This window comes from Sarcophilus harrisii, chromosome 2 (genome assembly GCF_902635505.1).
Source record: "Sarcophilus harrisii chromosome 2, mSarHar1.11, whole genome shotgun sequence".
Taxonomy (NCBI): Eukaryota; Metazoa; Chordata; class Mammalia; order Dasyuromorphia; family Dasyuridae; genus Sarcophilus; species Sarcophilus harrisii.
The window spans coordinates 149,839,771-149,863,811 of record NC_045427.1 but is presented as its reverse complement, the minus strand read 5'-3'; the positions used below and the strand labels follow the sequence as shown (position 1 = coordinate 149,863,811).

Sequence of the window (24,041 nt, the reverse complement as noted above, 5' to 3'; positions counted from 1 at the left end):
GTCTTCAGGAAATTTATACCCTAATAGGAAAAAAACCCAATATATATGGGGGAATAATATCCTGGAAGGAAAATTCCGATTTGGAAAATTCAAGGATGAGATTAAATTGACACACTTTTCAGTAACAATGGTAGAACTGAGTAGTTTGTGGTTCCAGAGCTAGAAAATAGGCTGAATGGAAGGATGGCTGAGGCCACCCTAGGTATCATTGCCAGCTGAGGAACAGATTGGGTCCTACTATAGGAAATAAAATGAAATTATAGAACTAAAAGCTAATTAGAATGTAAATCACTGAAGAGAAAGAATTATTTGTATCCCTAGCATAGTGGCATACAAGCCACTTCAGTCCTAGGAGTCACATTAAATCCTCCAGATGATCTCTAATCTAGAGAAGGCAGAAACAGTATAGATAGGGAAAAGATAGCAGTACTGCTATAACTATGTCATTATCATTATATTAAAAATTCAGCTGTACTTTACCAAAATTGGTAAAGTTTATTAGATCATTTTCTTATATAAGATATAGCTTCCTAAAATGTACATAAAAACAATTATATAGGGCAAGGATTGTTTTTGTCTTTATTTGTATCCCTAGCACTTAGCACAGTGCCTGGCACAAAATAATTTAATAAATGCTAGGTAGCTTGATGACACAAAACTGTGTTTCTTCAAACCCAAAGCACTGCTATGTATATTTTCTCTAATCCAACTGTTCTTCCCATCTTTGTTTTATTTAGCACCATTTCTATTTCCTTATTTGATATAACAGAATGCTATGATAATGGAGTCCAAATATATTAACAATGTTATAACTGAATCAAGAATTTCACACTCTTGACAAATCTTTTCCCTTTTTCTTTAGTTTGTTGCACTCCTTCTAGTTGTATCCTTAAAATGTCATGGAGTTGCTCTAATTTAACAAGGTCCTTTCTCAAAATCTGTTAATCTTTTTTTTCCTCCTCCACGGTCTCTTGGTTAATTTATCATGAATTCTGCTCATTATTTTTCAGTATCCAATTGAATTTGCAACGAATTTTGCAAAACCAACCCAGTGCTTACCTGTGACTGTATCATCTCTCTCTATCTAGCAAAACTATAAGTGTTTGCTAGCTAACAGAGTTTCTGGGTTTCTTTGGTCCATTACTGGGATGACTAATTTACATTAAACTTCCTTAGGACAAGGTAAAATTATATCACAATGCCTGTTTTTTTTTTTTTTTGTTTTGTTTTGTTTTTTACCATATTCCATTTTTAAGCATAAAAACCTTGTTTACATGTCAGGTAAGAATAACTTCAACTGATTTCTTCTCATTTTTATAATTTCTTCTAAGTTAGAAGTGATTTTAAAGTTTCTCAAACAATTATTTAACCATAAAAAATAGCTGATTTGAAAATGACTGCCACTTTAGTAACTATTCATTTTCTATCTTTTATAATATAATTTTTTTGGTTTATCGCTTATAATCATATATTGAGTCATCTAGCCATGGTTTTTTTTAACACATTTCTTTCTATACTACTCATACCTACAATTGCATTGTTTTAAAGAATATGACTTAATTTGGAGAGTTTATTAATTTTATGTCAAATTTCTTCATTTTCTTATTACTTATTGACTATGATCTTAAAAGAATGGAACATATTATTTTTGCCTCGTGGTATCTTGGTAGCACAGTGCCTGGTATATATAGTAGGTATTAAATAAATACTTATTGAATAAATGAATAATGATAACATGTAAGCTGCAACCATTGAATCCTTCAGTAAAAAGTCATGTGGCTTTGTTGACTGATTCCTTTAATAAATTCATGTTACCTAATCTAAACTGAGCCCTGAGACCTAAACAGAAGACATTTTTATTCTTCCCTCATTTATTTGCCATGTTCTCTACAGCAGCTCTTCTAAACGTTGTCTCCTAAAGCATGTATTATGTCATTCCTATCCCACCAGTCCCACAGAAGATAACACTAGCTACTACTTTAGTGAAAGAAAAAGAAAAAGATTATCTGGCATGAGTTCCCTCATCTTCCCCTAGCTTGGATCTCAAATTCCAAGCTACATTTTCATTCATTACCTGCTTCTTTTGTTCTAATCTTGAAAGTAACACACCACTGTACCTCAGGTAATCCCTCAACTTGTATTCTTGAGCCCTTCCAGCTTACTCCTTTAATCATTCTCTTGATTAATCTTTCATCTTAAGTCAAAAACAGTGTGTTTTCCATAACTCTTTCTTCTGCTTCCCCTCCTACCTTTACAATCATTTGCTCCTCTGTTCTCAAGGTGGTACAATAAAAAGTGCTAGATTAGGAATCAACTGATGTGGTTAGTACAGTGCCTAGCTCAGTTGTAAGCACATAATAAAACTTGGTTGATTTTCTGAATGCTGGTTCAAATTCTTATTATTTGTCACTTATTACCTGTGTGGCCCTAGGTAAGTCACCTTTTCTGGGCCACAGTAACCCTCCTTATCAGTAAAATAAAGGGGTACTATATAATCCAAAAGATTCCTTCTAGCTCTAAATGCTAGTATTACTAAACATAGGCTTCTCATAAAGTCTTTTTGATGGGCTGCATATAAACATCCAGACTTAATCTATCCTGAGAACTTCACTCCTGAATATATATTCCTTTTGGACTACCTCATTTAAATGTTTCATTAGCATCTTCAACAGTTAAACTCATGCTTCTTTTTAAATTCTTCCTTTCCAGTTTCCCTATTCTCTTTTGGAGTTAACACCATCTTCAAAGTCATGAGCCTTGAATTTGCTTTCTTCTTCTAGGACAGCAATATGATATAGTGTAAAAAGCTTTAGAAATAGAGCCAGAGGAGTTGAATTTGAACATAACTCTGCTATGTTCTTACTTTTGAGACCATGGACAAGAAAGTTTACCTCTCTTGGCCTCAGAGATACTTAGCTATTAAAAAGTTAGGTGGGACTAGATCTAAGGTCACTTCTTGCTCTAAGTCTGAGCTATAATGTTCATGGTTTTTTGCAAATGGTTAACATGGATACTACAATATAAAATAATCAAATATCCCATTTATTTATATTTCTTGCTATCTTTTAATGCATATTTTACAAAAGCAACCTGCTTGGTTTTATTTGTCCAAAAACAACTGAGACTCCTTTCATTTAGGAGTCACAACTACCTTTTTGTCTTCTTGTTTCATTTACACTAAGAACACTGATATTGATATGATTTACTGAAATTCAAACTCACTGACCTGTTCTCATTAACTTAGAGTAAGCTCGGATGTAGTAAAAAAAAAAAAAAAAAATACTAAAGTTGGAGTTAGGACAGGAAGGTTCGTTCTCTGACACTATGACTCAAAGCAAGTCACTTTGTCAGTCTCTTAACCTTCTGTGGGTCACAGACTCATTGGCAGTATGATGAAATCTATGGAATTTCTCAAAATAATATTTTTAAATAATTCGAACAAAGGCTAACTTTCAGTTAGAGGTAAGTGAAAAATAAAGGTATAAAGGTTTTCCCATCCAAGCCTAGAAATAGCCTGAAATCTATTCACAGACATCTCAGGTATCTCTGAATCCCAGACTAAGAAAATAACTTCTAAGTTCCCTTGCAACTCTGACTTTTTATGATTTTATGATTTAACTAAGAAGCAGTTGAAGACAGTTGAATAGAAAGAACAGGGATGAAATTAGAACCCCAAATTTCCCATACATACCACAATGAGTATAATTAAAGCTCTTTTTCCCCCATTCTTGAAACTCTATCCCATTCAACTGCTTTTAGGAACAAAGTATATTTTTAATTCTTATACTAATATACTAATACTTACACTAATATAAATGACTCCTAAAAGTTTATCCCATTTATCCCAAAAGTAAGAATTAGAAATACTTTTTAGGCCACAAAATATGCCTAAATATAAATAATAACTTTTTACTAATACTTCACAAAAACTCAATTTCCTTAAAGTAATCTTGTTCTATTGTCAAATAGAATAATTTGGGCAAACCAATAATTAGGGCGTTTGTGCTATAAAAGTAGCCAACAAAGCTTTCAAGTTCTACCATTGATAGAATCTGGTAAAAATAATAATACTAATAATAATCACACATCAAGAATGAAAATTATGACTTTGAAGAAACTAAAGTCAAATACATTAAAGATGTTTGCTTAGTAAGGAAAAAAATTTGATTTTTGTATAAGTTGAACATCTAATTAATTCTCATCTTAAGTATTAACATAAAGATTTGATATGTCTTTATAGAGTAATGGAGTTCTACTGATTAAAAACTTTTAATATAAAAACTAGAAGAAAACTTCATTTAATTAAGTTTTAAAATTATTGGTTTTCAATTTTATTTTGCATACATATTTCCACTGAGATCTGAGTAGTGTGGTATTAAAACAAAGAAATGCTAAATATAATAGGAAGGCGACAATAACGTTTTCAAACATTTGTCCATACACATATTTATGGAACCAAGTTTCTTTTCTGTTCTGCCATACAAATAATATATTGCTACTTAACTATTTACTATTGTCTTTTAGTTGGAACTAAATGCTTAGAAAAAAGAATTCTAATTTTCTTTATTTTCAATGCTGAGAATACAAAGAAAAAAAACCACTTACTTCAAAAAGAAAGAGGATAGAGTCCAGCTCTTCCCGTTGTGACTTATTATTTCCTGGAGTACAGAAAAAAATCAAAAGCATTAAGTTATTATGCCAATGTAAGAAATCTTGTGGACAGTCATTTTAAAAGAAAGTCTTATCGTTTTTATTCTTCAGTTAGTTGTATTGATTTTTAAAGTATGAGAAATGTTTCCCCAAAAGTGTAACATGATTATCTTTTTTGTTTTTCTTGTTCCAACACTGACGACTAAAATGAAAAAATTCTAAATTACAAAGTGGTTTTAATAGTCCTCCATATCCTGACTCTTGAGTAACTACATGTTTTATAAAGAAAAACCAGTCTCCCTTTTAAGAACAGGTTTCATATATCAAGAGGAAAAGTTCTTAACATGGGGTCTGTTTTTTAAAAATATATATTTTGATAACTATACTTCAATGTAGTTTCTTTTATAATTCTATGTACTTTATTTTATGAATTTAAAAACATTATTTTGAGAAGTTATCTGGAAATTCTCGCCAAACTGACAAATGAATTTTTGTTGTTCAGCCATTTTGATTATGTCTGACTCTTTATAACTCCTGGAATGATTTGTCATTTCCTGTACTAGTTCATTTTACAGATGAGGACACTGAGGCAAACAGGGTTAAATGATTTGCTCAGAATTACATAGCTAGTAAGTATCTGAGGAGGAATTTGAACTTAGAAGATGAATCTTCCTGACTCCAGATCCCCATATCCACTGTGCCATCTAACTGCCAAAAGGAAAAAAGTTAAGAACCTCTCATCTACAACTCTGATGGATTTGGATTTTTAAACACAGAGGTGATTCAGGTCAATTCCAATAAACTTGTGATGGAGAGAGCCATTTGCATCCAAAAAAAGGACTGTGGGGACTGAATGTGAATCACAACATGGCATTTTCACCTTTTTTTGTTTTCTTTCTCATTTTTTTTCTTTTTTGACCTGATTTTTCTTGTGCAGCATGATAAACATGGAAATATGTTTAGAAGAATTGTACATGTTTACTATATATTGGATTACTTGCTGTCTAGGAGAGGGTGGGAGAAAGGGAAGGAGAAAAAAGTTGGAACACAAGATTTTGCAAAGGTGAATGATGAAAAATATCTTTGCTTATATTTTGAAAGTTAAAAACTATTATTAAAAAAATAACAAAAATAAAATATCAAAAAAAGAACCCTGATCTGGAGCTTTTATTTTTCTCATTTATTATTTTGAGTCAAAATCACATTGTACTGTTGTTCTTCTCCACATTCCTGTGGAATCAGAAGATGAAAACGGAGAAGTGAGATACAAACTAGGTAATTTAAATATCTAAAAGATCTGAATCAATTTAGCAAAATACATATACATATATACACACACATAAATATATACATAAGTGTGTATATATATATATATACATACATTTGTGTATATATATTTGTATATACATATATATTTGTGTGTGTGCATACAAACATACACACACACAGAAAGTTTATATAAAACAGATCTTCTTGAACTTTTCCCATTCATGACCCTTTTTTAGCTAAGTAATTTTTCAATGACCCTGGGTATGTAGGCATATAAAGTAGGTACACAAATCACACATTTACTGATAATAAATCATAATATCATGACCCCCACATTCAGTTAAGAGACACTATATGGGATCATGACCCACAGTTTATGAAGCTGGGACATAAAATATAGGATCTATAACTATTTCTAAATTAAATCTCAAAGTCCTCACAGTCAATAAAACTAGGGAAAAAAATAATTAGTGTATAGTCAGAATATATTATAACCATAACAGAAATGTTATAACATCATAAAAAAAAGTTCCAAAACAGTATAACCCATTTATAACAATTGTAAACCAGATGAACACAGACAGAAATTAAAGACAAAAATCACAATGAGCTACCTCTGGAAGTTACCAGGAATCAAAGTATGCTTTCATGATAATAAAATATATATGGAATGGGCCCCATAGAATTTATTGTGCTATTTAATTCAATGTTCCAAGTTTTTCTCCATGAGCATACATACCATACTAATGAGAATTACAATCTCTTTCTATAAACTAGCATAGGGCAAGGGTCCTCAAACTTTTTAAATAGGGGGCCCGTTCACTGTCCCTCAGACTGTTTGTTGGAGGACCGGACTATACTAAAAACAAGAACTTTGTTTTGTGGGCCTTTAAATAAAGAAACTTCATAGCCCTGGGTGAGGGGGATAATCAATCTCAGCTGCCGCATCTGGCCCGCGGGCCCTAGTTTGAGGACCCCTGGTATGAGGTTTTTATTCACTGATTTGAGCAAAAATAAAAATTCATCACCTAACAGCCAACTCTTTAAACTGATCAAAAAAAATGACAGACATAAAAGCCCAGTGCTTAGTGACTCCATGCTTAAAGCCATTCAAGATTAGCATGACCACACTACTACTAAGCACTTCAATGGCAAAACCTGGGTTCTTCAGAACCCAAAATTACTTTCACCTAAAAACGGAATTTGAAAATAAGAATTAAAAACAAAGTCATCTATAAATGAAAGAGCAGAATACATTCATTCTTTGTTGAATAACTATACTCGTACATAACCCATTCATCTTGACTAAATACTAGAGTTGGAGCAGGACCCTGGATAACAGTCCTATGACATATACCTTAGGAGAATATGTCTTACATTTAATTTCTGAAGACTTCACTTTCTCTATCCTTAAAATAAAAATGTTAAACTACAATGACCAGAAAGATCCTTTCCAGGTTTATTTAGGAACAATGATTTCATATACATTGAAGCAGCTACCTGGTGCCAGGCACTGAGTGATAGACCCGAAGTCATGAAGACTCCACTTCTTAAATTCAAATCTACCAGTTACTAGCTGTATGATCCTGAACAAATTACTTAACTCTGATTGTTCTCATTTGGAAAATGGTCTGGACAAAACAATGGCAAACCACTCCAGTCCTCTCAAGAAAACTCCAAATGGGGTCACAAAGAACTGACATGCATGACCAATGATTTCGTGTGGACTTCACAACTCCTCCCATTTTCTCTTGCTAGCTACCTTTTAGCTGTTTTGCTGGTCATTAGCATTTTCCTTCTAACATGAAATAAAAAGGAGAACATAAATATCACAGCTGTATTTCTACTTTTCAATCCAAAAAATGTGTGGCAGGGCATAAAATTAAAACACAATAAAAAAAAAAGACTTTTTAACTGTTGCCATTTAACATCTGAGAAAAATCCATACATGTCAGTACATTTTAATACAATATAATTTGAGGGGGGGGGGGAAAGCTTACCTTTTAATTTTAAATTATTTTCCAGTGTTATGAAATTTTCATAGAAGATGAAATATATTTGAGAATAGTTGGTCTCAAAAAAAAATTTCAGTTCACTCGTATCTACAATATCTAAAAAAAAAAGGAAAAATGTTTTCATGTTTTCATTTATAATCACATGCTCAGGCCATTTTGAGAAATCATAAATTTATTTTTATAAAATGTGTACAAAGTCACAAAGTACTGTTAATTTCTTGGAATAAAGATAAAACTTTTTTTTTTTTACTTTTAAACAAGCATCAATAGCACAATGGGAAGAATTGATTTCAAATTATAATTTGTTATACTGTATATACTGTTAACTCACAATCTCACTAATTCACAACTTCCTGACCTATCAAGATGTATGATATTATCTATTTCACCTAATTAATAAAGTGGCATCATTGAATGAGATTGTGTAAAATACACTGAGCACTATGCAAATATGTGCCATTAATAACATCATTCCATTAGGTCTATCATATGTCAACTAATATAACTCCAAATTTTAACAAAGTTAAAAGGCAGGATTATTCTTCTAGAAATATAACATACTCGGTTATCAACAAATCTTTGGATTCACAGAAATAGCATTATATATGAAATCACAGCACTATATATGCTCAAATCACAGTAATTCCTCATTATCTGTGTAACTTTAGCCAAATTCTAAACCTTCTGAGTCTGTTTTCTCACTGTAAAATGGGCATGGCTGGAATGGAGTAGGAGGGCATGGTTTCAATCAGTTAATAAATAAAGTTCATTAAGCTTAGTGCTAAATACAGGAGATAAAAAGAAAGGTAAAAGACAAGGAAGGTCCTGCCTTCAAGGAAATCAGACTCCAAAGAGGGAAGACAGAAGACAATACTTTAAAAAATTAGGAAGGAGAAGAGTGTGTGAGGAAGGAAACTGGGGTGGGGTAGAAATGATAAAGCCCACAGGAATAATAAAGCAATTAGGGAGAAAAGAAGTGTCAGGCTGGGTAGCCTCCTAAAATGGGGGATCTAGAAGGAGCACATTATACTACCCTCCACCCACTCCAATCAGAGGAAAGGAGAGGGCCCAAGGGTAGGGAATACTGAGGAGATGACAAGGTGATCTTGAAGGAAGATAAAGTTCTTTAGGACATGGAGAAATCCAGGAGAGTGCCACCAATAGACGAATTTTTTAAACTTTTATATAAATGAATCAATAAATCAAGAATCAATAAGTGCAAAGCACTGTGCTAAGTGCCACTGTGTGGCTCAGAATGATGAGGGGTTACCATTTAATAAAAAGCTGGAGAGATCTCTAGGAGCAAAGCAAAAGTTTATTGTATGTTCTCCAGAGAATAGGTCCCACCCATCTAACAGGCAACATAGAAGGGAGGAGGCACCTTCTGGGACAGGTTTTACACATTAAATAGTCCCTAACGCAAACACCCCTCCTGACCATCATACTCATTGGCTGAGGGTCTTACATTCTAAACACAGGAACTTCCCAAGAAATTGAATTTGGCCAATAAGTACATAGTTGCCCATATTTGATTGAAGTAGGGAGAAAATGATGTCATGGGAGGATAGCAGAAAGGAGACTTAGGTGTGTCCTTGAGTCAATGCTCAAGGACCTGCAGGCCTACTCCAACTCTGAAGTAGATGAAGCCTTACAAGAGAAAAGCCAGTTATCTATTGCCAAAAAATTCACATTCCAACAAGGGAGAACATTCAATTGAAAGATTTCAGCTGCAAGATCTTTGGGAAGATCCCATGGCTGGGCTGTAATTGGAGTGCAGTGGTTAAGCAGATGCAATTCTTCTTCTTTAATGTCATTTTCATTAATAAAATCATATCAGTTTCTGGTTTGACATCAGTTTGACAGTGCCAAAGATTTTTGTGACAATGTTGTTTTATCGATCAGTGATTCAGAAATTGCTTCTTGGGACGACAGCAGGGAACACTGTGGAAGCATTGCTATTACAAAGGTTTTAGATTCAGAGTTCTGATGTTTCCATCAGTCTCAAGACAAAGGCTGGAACTGATTAAAGTACTGCCTGTGGTTTCAATACCCTAGAGCATGCTGCCTCCTCTCACCCTCAGGGATCCCTGCTGCTTCAGATAAGACTAGTTTGACTGCCCTTAAGGTGACATCTGGATGGTACTGGTGGAAACAGATGTCACCTTTCCTACAGGTCCACCTCCATCAATGATAATTGGAGTTTTTGTGTTGGACTTAAGGACCCATAGTCTAGAAAGAAGGTGCTGTTATTCCCAAGGCTCTTGTGTTTATTTGCAGCTGGTTAGCAGCAGTTGGGTCAAAAATTGTTGGGGTGGGGAGACAAGGAAGATGAGCCCTTTCTCACAATTATTTTTGCCTTCAGTTAGTGACTTCAAGGGCTGGGCTAAAGCAGATTTTGTGGTTAGGTAGCTACTTCTATTTCCAAGGCTCTGATTCTGGATTGTCTCCATAAGAGTTTCAGAAGAAAGTGATTAATGTCAGGGTTTGGCTTACCTAACACATACTGAATATTGAGAGTAAGATATTGATAATCATTGCAGGAATTTTTATGTTGATATTTTTTCCTTAAAAATATAAGCTGTCCATTTTAATGATGTTAGCTCTGTATACTTCTGAGAGTTCTTTAATTTCAATATCACTTTGCCTAGGAATGTGTATTGAATAAAAGAAACAACAGTGGCACATTTGTTATAAGGTGAAGAAATTAATGTGGAAATCCAGTGCTTGTTTCTAAGGATTCAAATATGAATTATTCTTATCACTCTCTTAACCAATTCTTGATCACATCAAGTAAGGGGATAAAGAAGGGATGGTAAAAATAAATAAATAAATACATTTTTTACTAGTACTACAAGAAATAACAAGATTTCACCCATTTTTTTTTTGGGGGGGGGGCTATTTTATTTTCTTTTTCTGATGAAGTTTTTTCCTTTTGTTTTTTGTTGTTTTGTTTTTGCCATGACTTTTGTTAGAAATAATATTATGTTCAAAGAATAAGAACAGATAGTTTTCAGACGAAGAAATTAAACCATCTATAATCACATGAAAAAAATGCTCTAAATCACTTCCCTCCTCCCCGCCCCATCCCCACCCTCCCCAGCAATTGGGGCTGAGTGACTTGCCCAGGGTCACAGAGCCAGGAAGTGTTTTAAGTGTTTGAGGCCAGATTTGAACTCGGCTCCTCCTAACTTCAGGGCTGGTGTTCTGTGCACTGCACCACTTAACTGCCCCTTCTAAATCACTTTTGATTAAAGAAATGCAACTAAAACATCTCTAAGGTACATCTCACACGTATTAGATTGGCTAAGATGACAGAAAAAAGATAATGATAAACGTTAGAGGGAATGGGAGAAAACTGAACAATAATGCATTATTGGTGGAGTTGTGAACTGGCCCAACCATTCCAGAGAGCAATTTGGAACTACACCCAAAGAGCTACAAAACTGCATACCTTTTGATCCAACAGTCTCACTGCTCTATCTGTATCCCAAAGAAATCATAAAGGAGGGAAAAGGACGCAAAAATGTTTGTAACAACTCTTTTTTATGACAGCAAAGAATTAGAAAATGAGTGGATGCCCATCAACTGGGGAATGGCTGAATAAGTTATGATATATGAAAGTAATAGAATATTACTGTCCTATTAAAAATGAGGAACAAGCTGATTTCAGAAAAGTCTATAACGATGTATATAACTGATGCTAAGTGAAGTGAGCAAAACCAGGAAAACATTAACAGCACGATTATGTGATGATCAACTATAACAAGACTTAGCTTTTCTCAGCTAATTCCAATTAGATCCAAGACAATTCCAATAGGTTTAGGATGGAAAATTTCACTTTTTTTTAAGTTTTCTTTTTCTTGTGGCTTTACCTTTTTGTTCTGATTTTTCTTTCATAACATGATTAATATGGAAATATGATTTTTAAAAGTATAGTATATACATATAACCTATATCATATTGCTTGCTCTCTTGGGAAGGAGAGAGGTAAGGTGTGGGAAGAGTAAGAAAAATTTTGGAACTCAAAATCTTACAAAAATGAATGTTGAAAACTATTTTTACACATAATTAGAAAAATAAAATAATATTGAGGAGGAAAAAAGAATAAATCTACCTAATTAATCTCAAATTCATCCTCATTGGTTCACAATCTTGTTAATCTTTCCTAATTAATTCTCTATTGCATTTTCCAAACTTGCCCTTTTCTTCTCAAACCTCATACCTCCCTTAATTCTCTTCAACTTCAGACCTTCATTAATTCTCTTCTTTCTCAATAGAGGACCTAGACTCCTCTTTCACTGAGAAAATAAGCGGCAACCATAGAAAAGTACCCTTTTCTTCATTCTTCCTACCTGAGTGAGCCTCAGGCCATACAGAAACCATTCCAAGAACTGAAAGACCCCTTGCCTTTTCCCTTTCAAGGGAGAAGCACAGAACCAATCTAAGCTTTAGACTCTTTTCCTGATCAAGTGGTTTGCACACAAAGTCACCAATTTTATTCTTTCTGGTAAAAAGGATGACACCAGGTTTTATCATCTACTTTACTAAAGTTATCCCCAGGCCTTTCTACCTGTCCTCCCTCTAAGCCTGAAGACCTCCACAGCACAGTAATGATGTAAACTTAAGAACCCCAGGCCTTATCTTCTGCTATACCCTTAAGACTTTCAGAATTATTCTTCAGTCCTAGGGGTGAATTTTCTTTTATATGTTATCTATACCATTTAGAGTAAAAGCTCCTAGAGAAAATCTAGAAGGGAGTATATAGCTTATTCTATTTGCATCCCTAAGATGTAATATATATAAAGTCACAAGTTCATCTATTGCAGACTCCTTCTCCTTTACTTTACCCCTCAGCACACCCCTACACTATCTCCCATTTTCTCCTTCCTTTTATTGTTGTCTATAAGGGTAATTTTTTCTTGCCAAGGTCTGACTCTCAAGTTGTACTCTTGATATTTTGTATTTTTTCCTTCAGGAATCTTCCCTATTAATTACTGTCTCTTTCTTTCTCATCTGCTCTTTCCTTGTCATTTAACAACATGCCCAAATCTTCATTCAAAAAATATTTTCTTTTGATCCTTCCAACTTTTCATCCTCTTCTCCTCTGTTTCTTCTCCTTCTCAAACAAAAACTCCTAAAAAGAAGTTGTGATTGTGCCTTGCCCTCTTTTTTAAAATAACATCTCATCCATTCTGAACCACTTACAGACTGGCTTCAAAATCTATCACTAAGTTGAAATTATTCTCCTTAAGGTTACCAGTAATTATTATAACCAATAAATCAGGTGTTTTTTGAAGTCTTTTTAAATGACTTCTGCACAGTTTTTGACATTGTGAATGTCCTCACTTCTTTCCAAAGTTCTTCTGTGACAATGTTCTCTCTTGGTCCTCATCTTACCTGCATGAATTTCTTAATCTCCTTTCTTCAACTATTACCCAGCTATCATCCCCTAACCTTGAGTGACTCAGAAGGACTCCCCTGAAGCTTCTTCTCTCTCTAAGCTATCTCAATGGTGATTTCATCAGTTCCCAAGAGTTCATTTATAATCAGCTCTAAATCTATAATTCTATGATTCCCAAAACTAAATGATTTTCAGTCTCTTCTGAATTTAAGTTTTCTACAACATTAATTCCTATTTACCATTATATATCCACGTGAATGAATGAAAAAGAATATTAAATGCTACTATGCACAAAGCGTTGTTCTAAATTCTGGGGATATAAATGAAAAAGTAAGATAGAACTTTCTGTGGAGGAGCTCACATTTGAGAAGAGGAATGACTTCCATTTGACCATTAGTTATGAGACAGGCATTAACTTCTGTCTGAGGCAATGCATCTTCTCCTGGTTGTGTGACTTCTAGCTCCCGCTGTCTCCAGCCTCAGTTGAAAAAACAAGCAATTTTCCATCTGACCACAACTCTTGCCCTCTAATTATATAGTTTGATAATCTGCCTCCTTCAATGGGGAGACTCTTCTCCCCTTTGCACTCTGATTCTAAGAGGAGTGACTTTCCTTCTAACAGATGACCTACCTCTCCAGTTCCACCTATCCCTTGAGGGAAAAGGAAAATTGGTGGGGAGTAGGATTTCCAAGTACTCCCAGAACAGGTTCTACTTCAATCTCCTGCCTTTAGAATAATCAAAATGTAAGAAACTGGGCATTCCATTGTGCCATCTATCTTAGGTTTATCTCATGTCTATTGTCCGATGCCCTGATTCCTCCAGGAAGAGAAGTGACACTTTTAACTCAATGATTAACATAATAATACCACTCACAACCTACAAAAACCCCATTACTCAACCCCTGTAGGTAATCATTCAAACCCCATTTTTTCTATGACCTCACAACTTGATACCATATTCCCATCTCCTTCAACCCTTCCTCACAAAAAGTCCCAACCAAATGTAACCCACCCCTTTCATTGTACCTTCTAAAATACCTGTTCTATTGGCAACAAATTAATCTTCATCTTAAATATTTTCCTCCCCTTTATTCTATCTTCTAGCAATCACCAAGACCTAGCTCTCCTCAGATGACCTTTGTCACCCTTTCCAGTACTGGCTGTTATTTCACTCAATATTGTTGGGTTCACTGGTCAAGGTGGAGGAGGTAGAATATTCCTTGCTCCCAACTGTTACTTCTAAGTTCTGTAAGTTCTAGCTACATTAATCTCTTCCTCTGAGGTTTTTACCTTTTCCACTCAATAAAACCATAGTATCTACAGTCTGTAGATCTCCAAGACACACCCTTTTCTTCCTCAGAGAGCTTAGTGCCTTGCTTACAGTCTTTCTCTCTTTCCCAACTCCTGCACTCATTCTACAGGATTCAATAGACATACTACCTTTCCCTCAACTATCCCAACTGTTCAGTTCTTTAACCTAATCATTTCCCACAGCTTATCTTCTACTTTATCTCTCTCTCTCTCTCTCTCACCCACACACACCACACACCCACACCCACACACAAAATACCTTTGATCTTGCCATCACCCCTAAATTCATCAATTCCATGTTCAAGAATTCTGAATTCCCTCAGCTGACTCTAATCTACTAGCTTTCCTTTTCTCTTTCTGTCTTCTCTTATTAAATCCTACTCTTCACATACATGATGACCTCCAAACCATCAATCCCTCAATTCTGTCCCAAGCTATGACTTCTGTAGTAACCACTTTCTCTTCTTTTCTTCACTTTGATCCCTTGGAGAACCAATTCAATTCTATACTGTCAACATCTCTTGAATCCGCAGTCCCTTTCTCATATCACCAAGCCAGCCAAGTTTCAGGCTTGGATCAATCCTATTATACGCCAGCTTCATCACTCCTATACAAGTACTGATGAACAAAGGTGGAGAAAATCATGTAACTGTTCTGACTAGGTTACCAAAAATGTATGTTACACAACCTCAAATATGCCCTTATTCTCCTAGGCAATCCTACACCTACCATATCAATTCCCTTTCCCAAAATGGCTCTTTCAGACCTTTTAATCCCTCCTCAAACCTCTCATGCAGCAACTAGGTGGCAAAATGAGTAGAAGGCCAGGCCTGGGGTCAAGAAGACCTGAACTGAAATGTGACCTCAGATACTTATTGACTATGTGAGCCTGGACAAGTCACTTAACCCTGTTTGCCTTAATTTCTTCATCTATAACATGAGCTAGAGAAGGAAATGGCAAATTGCTCTAGTATCTTTGCCAAGAAAACCCCAAGTGGGGTCATGAAGAGTTGGATACAACTAAAACAACTGAACAACAAATTTTCCATGGCTCCCTCTCTCTCCCCATCTCCTCAGCTAAGAACCTTCCCTCATATAGATGGTTTCAGCTACAGGTCAGATGCAATGATCTCATGGACCTTAAAATGCTACAGCAAAACAAAAATAGTAACACTGCTTCTTTCATGCTACTTTCATTGATACAGTCCTATCAGAAAAGGTATGTGATGCAGTGGATAGAGTGCTAAGCAAGAAATCAGAAAGATTACATATTACATTGGATAGAGTACTGGGTACTAGAAAACCTGTGTTCAAAAGTGTACTAGTTAAGCGACTCTAAACAAGTCACTTAACCTCTGGCTACCTCAATTTCCTCATATGTTATAGAAAACTTTGAGGTCATTCACCAGAAGTTTCTTCTTCTCTCTTCCTCATCTCATATCAGTCAGGTTCCTTCTGCCACTCTATGTTTCTTCATACCTATCTCAGGTGAAGAGGCAGTCCTGTTCCTTATCAGGGCAAACACCTTTAACTTGAACAAATCATCTCATTCCAGCTTTTACAGCTTCCCCTCTCACTTTCTTTTAATCCTTACAATATGGCTTCCTATCTCATCATTCCACCAAAACTTCTCTATGTAAAGTCAACAAATGATCTCCTAATTGCAAAATCCAATGACTTTTTCTCAATCCTCATTTTTCTTGACCTCTGTACAGCCTTTGGCTCTATTCATCATCCTTTCCTTAATACGTTCTTTTCTCCAGATATTAGGAATACTACTCTCTCTTACACATGAGACATCTCATTCTCAGTGCCCTTGGCTCGATACTCATCCAAGTCACATCTACTAACCATAGTTATCCCACAGGGCTGTCTATCACTCTCTTCCCTTTTTCCATTTTTACTTGTTTCATTTAGTAAATCTCGTATACTCCCAAAGATCTGGTGGTTGTCCTTCATGTTTGTTGAAGAGGACCAAAATGATATTACTATATGGGGCTCAAGATACAATGTGTCTCAGAGTAATATGAGTTCAGAAGGCTCTACCACAGGTAGGGTACAAATGGAGACATCTGTAAATTTATGCATCTCACATTTCTTTTGTGCTACTTCAATTCTACTTTGCCTACCCTCCCACTCAATAAACTCTAATGGTTTTTGTCTCTAGCATCAATTACAAAATCCATTTTGGGCTTAAAAAGCCCTCATAATCTTTCCCATTCTTAACTTTCCAGTTTTTTTTTATCCTTTGCTCCCTACCATGTTCTCTGATCCAGTGACTGGCATCCATGATGTTCAATTTCTTGGCTCCTAACATTTTCTCTGGCTATTTCTCTCTCTTTATCTCTAACTCCTGGCTTCTTTTACATCCCAACCAAAATCCCAGCTTCTAGAGAAAATCTTTTCCAAACCCTCTTAATTCTAGTGCTTCCCCTCTGATAACGAATTCCTTTTTGTCCTATATATAGCTTGCTTGTATTTATTTGTTTGCTTGTTGTCTCCCCTATTTAATAATAAGATCCTTGAAGGCCAGGATTGTCTAAATACTTATATCTCCATTCCTTAGCACAAATACCTGGCACATAGTAGATGCTTAATAAGAGCTTAATGACTGAGTGACTGATTCTGATGGGGGAGATAACATTGATGGTTTCAGCTACAGGTCAGATGCAATGATCTCATGGACCTTAAAATGCTACAGCAAAACAAAAATAATAACACTGCTTCTTTCATGCTACTTTCATTGATAAAATCCTATCAGAAAAGGTATGTGATGCAGTGGATAGAGTACTAAGCAAGAAATAAGAATACATGTTACAATGGATAGGTACTAGAGAACCTGTGTTCAAAAGTGTATTAGTTAAGTGACTCTGAACAAGTCATTTAACCTCTGGCTACTTCAGTTTCCTCATATGTAAAAAGAGATTATAACTGCACCTACTTTGCAGAACTGTTATGAACTTCAAAAGAGATAATATTTGAACATCCCTTAGCATACTGGCTGGTACACAGGCTATATAAATGATTATCATCATTGTTTACCTGGGATCACACTGACAGAAAGTGCCAGAGGAAAATTCAAACTAAGACCTTCTAATACTGTTCTGTTATTCAGTGTGATAATTATGCCTTCCCAATTTTATATCAATTGCAAATCTAATGAACTTGCCATCTCCACCTTTATCCAAGTCACTGATAAAAATGTTAAACAACACACACAGGTCTCTGAAGTACCTGTCTAAAAACCTCGTCACATTGACATTGAACTATTAAGTACAACTCTGAGTCCCTTCAGTTCTGGATCCATCTGACTGTGCTATCATCTAGTCTTTCTGTCTTCTCAACAAGAAAAATGTTCCCCAAATTTGACATTCCTTCAGTTGTATATATGCCTATAGATAGGCTGACTGTCCCCTACACCTCCATGCCAAGAAAGGCAGCCCTTTTTTAACTCCAACTATCAAAAACCTTGGCTCCCTAAAGGCTAAATTTTGGATATGCTCCTTGCTACAAAAAATTTTCAGCTTACTCTCCCAGTTTTTACTTTTCCTCAAATTATCTTATATTTACTTATTTGTGATTATATTCCTACTCACACTCCAAGTAAAATGGAATGTTCTTGACAAAAAGGACTGTTTTACATCTGTCTTTGCATCATCAACACCTTAATCAATGCCTTACTCAGTATTAGTCACTAAACAGAATAGGTAAATATGTGACACAAGAAGATGACTCTAACATCCAATAACTTAGGTATTTCTCACCACAAATTTGAGAGGTAAGTCATCTCTGCCTTCAATCAAGTCACTGATGAAAAATTCTGAGCAACAAAAGGTGAAAGCTGTATATTTTGATCACTTAATTAGAGATGTCCTTCTGAGCTGACAACAACCCATCTTTTCATGTTGTTTTTAACCAGTTCGAAATCCATCTAACTGTAATAATCTCTGGCCCATTTCTCCAGCTAATCCATAAGCACAACCTGAGAAGCTTTATCAAAAGCTTTTCATTTCTTAGATCTTCAAGTTTATTCTGTCAAGAACAACAAAAAGACTCCTGATTAGGCATGACTGCTTAATAAAGTCATTCAATTTAATTTAACAAACATTGTTTAAATGCCAGGTGAAAGTACTACATATGGTGAAATGACTTTTAGTTATCACTGCTTCCTTTCTAACTGTTTACCAACCACTGCTTCAATAATATATACTAGAATGTCATGAAAATAAGTTAATAGTTGGCAGAGTTCATTTACTTTCTTTCCTTTAAAAAAAAAAAAAAAGTGCTATTTCTACTTCTCTAGTTTTGCAACAGCTGTCATTCTCCCTATCTCTCTAGAACTTAGCATAGTCTCTGGAGTATAGTGAACATTTCACAAATGTCTGTTACAGTTTCCAGGTTAAATAACCAACAAATGGGATAGTATAGTTTTATTTATCCTCATGACCTCTCATACCTCTCTAAAGTAGAAATTATGCATAAAAGATAAAGCAATTCCAGTTGTTTCTATATTCTAGGACATCAAGAAACTAAATAAGGTAAAAAACCTTATGAACTAAAAACAGAAAAAGTGAATGCCTAATGCTTAACACCCTCATTCAGCACCCAGTTCCTCTAACCACCAAACAAGTCAATCCAATATAAGAACTTATAACAGAACTCAACTTTGCCTTTCCCTCTTCCCAATGCCTCAGAAAATTAAAAGGCAGAAACTTGTGCTGGTTTGGTTAGCAGCTGCAACACAGCTCAGTCAAAAAACTAAGGAGAAAAGGGCAAACTGTCTGTGTGTATGTATGTATGTGTGTGTGTAACAAAAACAGACAAACATACTCTGTGGTACTTTACTAAGCCTAAGAAAAAGAGCCCAGCATATAGATGGTGCCTTTATTAAGATGAGTCCTCTAAGGGAATTATAACTTTACACAGATAAGTAGTTATAAGATTAAAATCCCACTTCTACTAGTGAATATCAATATAACCTTGAGCAAGTTACGCTATGGGCCTTAGATTCCTTATCTTTAAAATAAAGGTTTAACAAAATCAAGGCAGTAAAAAAATTTTTTTTAAAAAGCAGGAAAATGGAGAAAAATCTTTGAAGCAATTTTCTCAGATAAAGCTCTCATTTATAAGGAACTAAGCCAAATGTAGAAGAGTCATTTCCCAACTGGACAAATTTATCAATCAGTAGTTTTCGCAAGAAGAAATAAAAGCTATCAAAATGTCCTAAATCTATAATTAACAGAGAAATAAAATTAAAATAACTCTGAGGTACCACTTCATAAAAAATGTCATAAAAAATGTCCTAAATCTATAATTAACAGAGAAATAAAATTAAAATAACTCTGAGGTACCACTTCATACCCATCAGGTTAGCTAAGATGACAAAAAAGGGAAAAGACAAATGCTCCATTGGAAAATAGGCATCCTAAATGCATTGTTGGCAGAACTGTGACCTAGTGTAATCCCTCTGGAAAGCAATCCGGAAGCTGATCCAAAAAGCTATTAAACTATATATACCCTTTAACCCAGCAATAATTCCACTAAAATCTATATTCCAAGGCAATCAAAGAAAGAGGGAAAAGACCTATATGTACAAGAATACTTACAATAACACTTTTTGTTGTGGCAAAGAATTGAAACATAGGATGGCCAACTGGGGAATGACTGAAGAAATTATAGCAATATGAATGAGAAAGAATACTGTAAGAAATAATGACAGGAGAGATTTCAGAAAAATCTGGAAAGAAATATAAACTGATGCAAAGTGAAGTAAGCAGAACTAGGAGAACACTGTACACAGTAAGAACACTACTGTAAAAACAATATTATAAAGACTGGTCAACACAAGGATTCATAATAAAAAATGCTATCTGCCTCCAGATAGAAAACTGATAAATTCAAAGTGCAGATTGAAGCATATTTTTTTCTTTCTCTTTCTTTTTTCAAAATATAGTCAATGCAGTTCATATTTGTAAAAGTTTCTTACCTTAATGGGAAGAGAAAGAATTTAAATGTAAAATTAAATTTATTTAAAAAATAAAACAAAGGGATAATACTATTTTACCTCTGAGGTCCTTTAAAATTTAAAATTCATGGATTTAAGTTCCAAATATAATGTGAGAAAAAAGAGAACACTAATAACCAGGGTAGAAAAGCAAAGTAATCAACAATGGTCCTGGGAATGGGACCTGAACTGAGTCTTAAAGAAACAGATAAATAGAGATGAGGTATAGGAAATAGCTTATAAAAAGGCATGGATATGGGAGGTGTGATGTGAAGAATAATTACTATGCTGGTGCAAAATGAATGGAGGGACATAACATGAAAATAAACAAGAAAGGTAAATGGAAACCAGATAGTGGGTATACAGTATGTCATTCAAACTATCTTTGAAGCATTTACATCATGAAAAGACCTACCAGAGTCTATACTCTCTAGATATGGCCTTTGTGAAATCAAGGTATTCCACAAACAATGGCATGTGTGTATACATACCAAATTAAAACAAAGAATAAGAGGAGGGGAGACACAAATAGAAGGTAAAGCAAATCATCTAGTAGGAGGTGGCACTTATACTTGAAAGGAATCCAAGGCTTCTAAGATATAGAGATAAAAGAGAACATTCGAAGCAAGAGATCAATGCAGCTGCATGGAGGCTGGAGATGGAATATCTTATATGGGAAGCAGGCCAATTTGTCAGTATTATAGAGAATGAGAGAGTAGTATATAATCAGCATGGAAAGACACAAAATTAGATTGTAAAAGACTAAATGTCAGAGAAGACTGCATTTTGTACTAACAGCAAGAAAAAGAAACTGAAACTTCTTGAGCAAGCGATATCAAACTTGCTTTAGAAATAGTACTGTGACAGTTACATGAATGGTATAATGGGGAAGGAAGAGACTAGAAATGGGAACCAATTAGGAGGCTAATTGGTAAGAGTTAAGATGAGAGGTTTAAGGTCTCAACAAAAATAGTTGAATAGATAAAACTGAAAGATGCTGATCATATTTCCCCAAACAACTGACCACCTGGTTGGCTACAGGGGATGAAAATGGATGGCCCGGAAGTCAGCCCCTGGCAATCTTTCATCAGGGGGCACACTAACCCCAGCAGTGGAGAACTAAGGATGACTCGTGGTAAACTTGCTTAACTGTAACAAAAATAAGAACTGACAGAAGTAGGAAGGAGGTGAGGAGGACTGGGTTTGGGAGTAAAGATAAATAGATAAATGAGTTCTCTATTCAACAAAAACTTTTAGGAAAACTGGAAAGCAGTCTGGCAGAAATTAGGTTTAACCAAGAACTTCACCACCATATACTTAGCTCTAAACAGACACATAAGATAATATTAACATGGAGGTTTCTAGATCGATATGCAGCACACAAGGATCTGTTTCTATGTCACCACCATTCTAAACCTTCCACTTTTAAATGTTTATACAGGTTTTACTGGGTAGTCCTCCTGGTATAAGTAGTACCAAAGAGAAAAGAGGAAAAAAGGAAAAACAAACATGCAGAGGAGAACATTCCCCTTTGGAGAATCAAGTCTCAAGTCTTTTCCTGGATAATCTTCCTGGTAAGGACAGAACTTAAGAAAAATATGTAAAAAGAATAAGTAAATAAAAAACAAAAAAGAAGTCAGAAATCCTAAAGCTTTCCTCTCCACTTTAGAAGGTTCAAGCCTTAGTCTAGCCCATATAGTGGATGATACCAAAGCTTTGCAGTTCTCACTTAGCTTGGCAGTCAGAAATAAGAATCAAGTCTTCGGACTGTTCAGCTATGACTTTCTTACCTGGATTAAGAAGTTTGTAGAAAAACATGTATGCCAGATTTTTTAAAATGAGCTTTGCATAGGAAAAATCATTCTCTGGAACAGGACAAGGCCAGAGTGGGGCCTAGAGAACCAAACACAAGACCATTGGCTAGAAAAGAAAAGGTTAGTAAATTGAGAACTATCCAGCCTAAGAAGAATTCTTTTTGATATACTTCCGAATATTTTTTAACATTATCTATCACATTTAAAATTTAATTTTTCACTTGAAAGTAGTTATTACTTAATTAATAGAAATAGCATTTGTATCAAGCAATCACCCCAGAGATAGTACACATATGAAAAATTAATAAATAACAAATCTTCCGTAGAAAGAAGGAAATTTACTATCCCTAGTCAAAGTAAAAGTACTTTTATGTCACCCTGAAATTTTTTTTATTCAAAAGCCCACTGGGGATATACATGGCTCTTAGCTCTCATCCGTCTTTACTGCTTTGCATCAAAAATCTTTACTGAAAGTTCACTTTCAACTTTAGAAAAACCTTTAACTGGTTACTAACATCTCACTGTAGACAAGGCTATACGGTACCATCTTAGTATTCCAAAATCTGTAACTATCCAGATTCCTCTCTCTTTGTGTGAATAAGAAATTGGCTTTATGTATACAAAACCAGAAGAAAAAAAAAATCACACTGAATGAACATAAATAATTTCAATCCTGACTTTTCTTTTTCCAATTATGAAAGAGAACTATTTCCTAGCAATAAGCTTCTAAATCACTCAATCCCCTTTCCCAAAAGAGAACTTTAAAATTTCTTCTAATTGGTTTCTTTAATAATCTCTATCAGATTCTAGCAGTTTTATAGAATAGTCTCTAGAATAAACTACTTTTAGTTCTTAAAAGAATCAGTCACGTTAAATAGTTAACTTTTTTAAAGAATTAAATGGAATGAAACTGGTTTTAACTAGAGATATGAGTAGTTTCACCACAATATCAACTACAGCCATTAATATGATGAGCATCTGACACATCACCATAGTAAAAATAAAATATTTGTCCTTCTAATGGTTAGTTTCTTTAAAAAAAAAAAAAAAAAACTTTTGTAAAATATAGTGGTTTAAAAGTTTAAATTCACAATAAGAATAATCTATATAAATATCTATATTACATACTATAATAAAAATGACTTCAGCTACTGCCCTACTTCTTCTTCAGTGCTTTTGCTCCTACTTCTACTCAATGTCTGGCATGTCTGCACTACCACAGCAGCTCCCCATCTCCACTTAGTGAAATCTATTACTTTTTTTAAGACCTAATTGAGTAATACCTTCTCCACAAAGTTTTCCCTAATGTAACTAATGAAGCTAATCTCAAACTCCATAAATTTAAAATACTTTGGACCCTCTTCTTTTCTCCTTTCACATTCTACTTGATATCATCAAATTTATTTGTATGTATTCCACCTTTACAAAAGCCCAATTGAAACTACAAGCTCTATGAAGAGAAAGGTTATTGTTTTCATCTTTGTATTACCAGTACTTAACACAGTCTTTGACTATTAATAGGTGCTTAATAAATATCTGTTGAATTTAAATCCACTGGGGAAAAAAAAAAATATAT

General features: G+C 34.6%; 1 protein-coding gene across 1 annotated transcript in view; it reads right to left on the bottom strand.

The window, feature by feature from the left end:
- The window catches only part of RALGAPA2 (Ral GTPase activating protein catalytic subunit alpha 2), a 409,655-nt gene that overhangs the window by 367,599 nt on the left and 18,015 nt on the right, over nucleotides 1-24,041 (bottom strand). The window contains exons 2-3 of the mRNA XM_031951045.1: nucleotides 7,920-8,030; nucleotides 4,606-4,658 (exon numbers count right to left, since the gene is read on the bottom strand). Coding sequence (XP_031806905.1) covers nucleotides 4,606-4,658; nucleotides 7,920-8,030 — 164 coding nt within the window. The remainder of the gene's footprint in view (nucleotides 1-4,605; nucleotides 4,659-7,919; nucleotides 8,031-24,041) is intronic.